General features: G+C 40.4%; 1 protein-coding gene across 1 annotated transcript; it reads left to right on the top strand.

The window, feature by feature from the left end:
- Positions 1 to 301: 301 nt before the first annotated feature.
- LOC136158088 (lysine-rich coiled-coil protein 1) lies at positions 302 to 2102 on the top strand. Its single transcript, XM_065919861.1, has 2 exons — positions 302 to 648; positions 768 to 2102. The coding sequence occupies exon 2, from the start codon at positions 787 to 789 to the stop codon at positions 1558 to 1560; it is 774 nt and encodes a 257-aa protein (XP_065775933.1). The 5' UTR covers positions 302 to 648; positions 768 to 786; the 3' UTR covers positions 1561 to 2102.
- The last annotated feature ends 300 nt before the right edge of the window (positions 2103 to 2402 follow it).

Here is a 2402-nt window from a genome sequence, read left to right on the forward strand (position 1 = left end):
CTATCTCGTTTGATAGTTAAGAAGAATCTGTGCATTAAACCACATAAAGTGTTCCTAACACATAATAAGTGTCATATAAATGTTTACATTCATAAGCCCCACTTCAGCTGGGAAACTGATCCTACCTTTTCTATACATAGTTAAAAGAGGAAAATTTTACTTACTGGCAAATTTACAATGATTACAGATAGTTGTTATATATAATATCCTTTAAGGATGTCTTATCAAAACCCGCATTTGAGTTCTTAAAATTCACTCAAGAATAGCTCCTCCTCCTCCTCTTACCCCGCCTGTTCGGCAGCGGCGGAGGCGGCGGTGCGGCAGCGGTTGTCCCTGCCTCTCCGCCACCTCCACCTCGGCCTATCCCCGTGGCGGCGCTGGCGGGGAGGGGGACAGTAGTTGTAGACGCTGCCCCTGCCTCAGAGAAGATACTACTTTGAGTGAGCAAAGACTGAACATTTTACAGATACATTTTGTAGAAGGCTTATAAGAACTAGTGCCATAATTTGAATCATAATGGATTTCACATTATGAGCTCCTCGGTTGTTGCACAGTCTCGCTATTTGGAGAAAGTTCATGCTAAAAAACGGAAGCAATTAATGAGTGAATATGATCAGATTTCTCTACGAAGGTCTCAATCTGATAAGGGTGGATTCTTCACTGTCTGAGCCACCAGGGAAGCCCAAGAATACTGGCATGGGTTGCCGTTCCCTTCTCCATTAGATCCTCCTGACCCAGAAATGGAACCAGGGTCTCCAGCATTGAAGAGAGTTCCTTGTCAAGCTAATGAAGCATTCAAAGAAGACTTATGACTCTTTTCAAGATGAACTTGAAGATTATATCAAAGTGCAGAAAGCCAGAGGCTTAGAGCCAAAGACTTGTTTCAGGAAGATGAGAGAGGATTATTTGGAAACCTATGGGTACAAAGAAGAGGTCGACTCTAGACCCAGGTGTAGAATGTTTGAGCAAAGACTCCCATATGGAACCGTCCAAACCTACCCAAGATCATGCAGTATTTCACAAAGAGTGGAAAAGCAGTTACCTCGGTGGCTACCAGCTCATGACAGCAGGCTGAGACTAGACTCCCTGAGCTGCTCTCAGGTCACCAGGGACTGTTTCTCAGGAAAGCCTGTACCCCCGAACCTGAGTCAGCACGAGTCTAACTGTAGCGCATACAGTGTAGAATCTGGAGTTTACAGGCACCTCTCCTCAGAAAATAGTACCAGTGCCCATCAGGCTAGTTATAAACACATACACCAGAAGAGGAAAAGGCACACAGAGGAAGGCAGAGAAAAGCCAGAGGAGGAGCGGCCCAAGCATAAGAGGAAAAAAGCTTGTGAGGAAATAGATTTAGACAAATACAAGAGCATCCAAACAAGCAAAACAGAGGCAGAAACAGTCAGAGTCAGTACAGAAAAGCTTAAGAACCGGAAGGAGAAAAAAAGCCGAGATGTAACCTCTAAGAAAGAGGAACGTAAGCGCAGAAAAGAGAAAAAGGAACAAGGCCAAGAAAGAACAGAGGAGGAAATGCTTTGGGACCAGTCTATTCTTGGATTTTGAAGCTCTTGCATTGGTTCCCCCAGGGTTATACTAATAGTTGAGAAGCTTGGTTTTACAGTGTTCATATTCAAATCCCTCTTCTTACATGAACAGGTACAAAGGCTAAGAGAACAGGAAACAGAGTGCGCTTGCTATCCAACATGGAAATATTTTTCCTCATTTTCTAAAATCATTACTACATTTTTCTTATACATAATGTAATTTCCCTTAACGAGAGTGGCTCCGCTTTTATTCATCTGGTTGCTGTGATGGTGGAAGTATTTTTCCCTTGGGAGGTCATTTATATTTAAGTAAGATTAATAGGCTTAGCAGAGTCTATTTCTTGGTTGGGTTTTAGTTTGGGGTGGGTATTTTTATATTCATTAGTTTTCTCTGTGAAGCAATTTAGATAGGTATTTTCTTCTGTTAGATCTAACTTGCAGTATATTTTCTAGATTGAAAAGTGGAAAATGACATACATTATAATAAGCTTAAGTTACATACAGTTTTTAAAAAGAGTCTTGATACAAAATCAGTTTATATTCTGGAAATGTTTATAATATAATAAAGTTCTAATTTCTACAAAAAAAAAAAAAAAAAAAAAAGAATAGCTCCTATAGTGACAGGCAGTTATGATAACCAACCCAGGAAATCAATAAAGTCCAGTGACCAACAAAGTCTGAAAATGATCCTTTTTACTAAGTAGATCTTAATTGCTCAAGTGTTAGCCTCACTCAACATCACATGAATATTTCTACAACTTGGGTCCATCTTCTGTCAACTATGGTCTTAATGAACTGAAGATGTTTGACTTAGATGCCATTTTTGGCAAGACTCTTAGTTGAACTTTTCTTTGGCTGGTC

This window comes from Muntiacus reevesi, chromosome 2 (genome assembly GCF_963930625.1).
Source record: "Muntiacus reevesi chromosome 2, mMunRee1.1, whole genome shotgun sequence".
Taxonomy (NCBI): Eukaryota; Metazoa; Chordata; class Mammalia; order Artiodactyla; family Cervidae; genus Muntiacus; species Muntiacus reevesi.

What these genes read in the sequence shown, in the direction of transcription:
- LOC136158088 (XM_065919861.1), top strand. Translation starts at nt 787, where the DNA reads ATGAAGCATTCAAAGAAGACTTATGACTCTTTTCAAGATGAACTTGAA.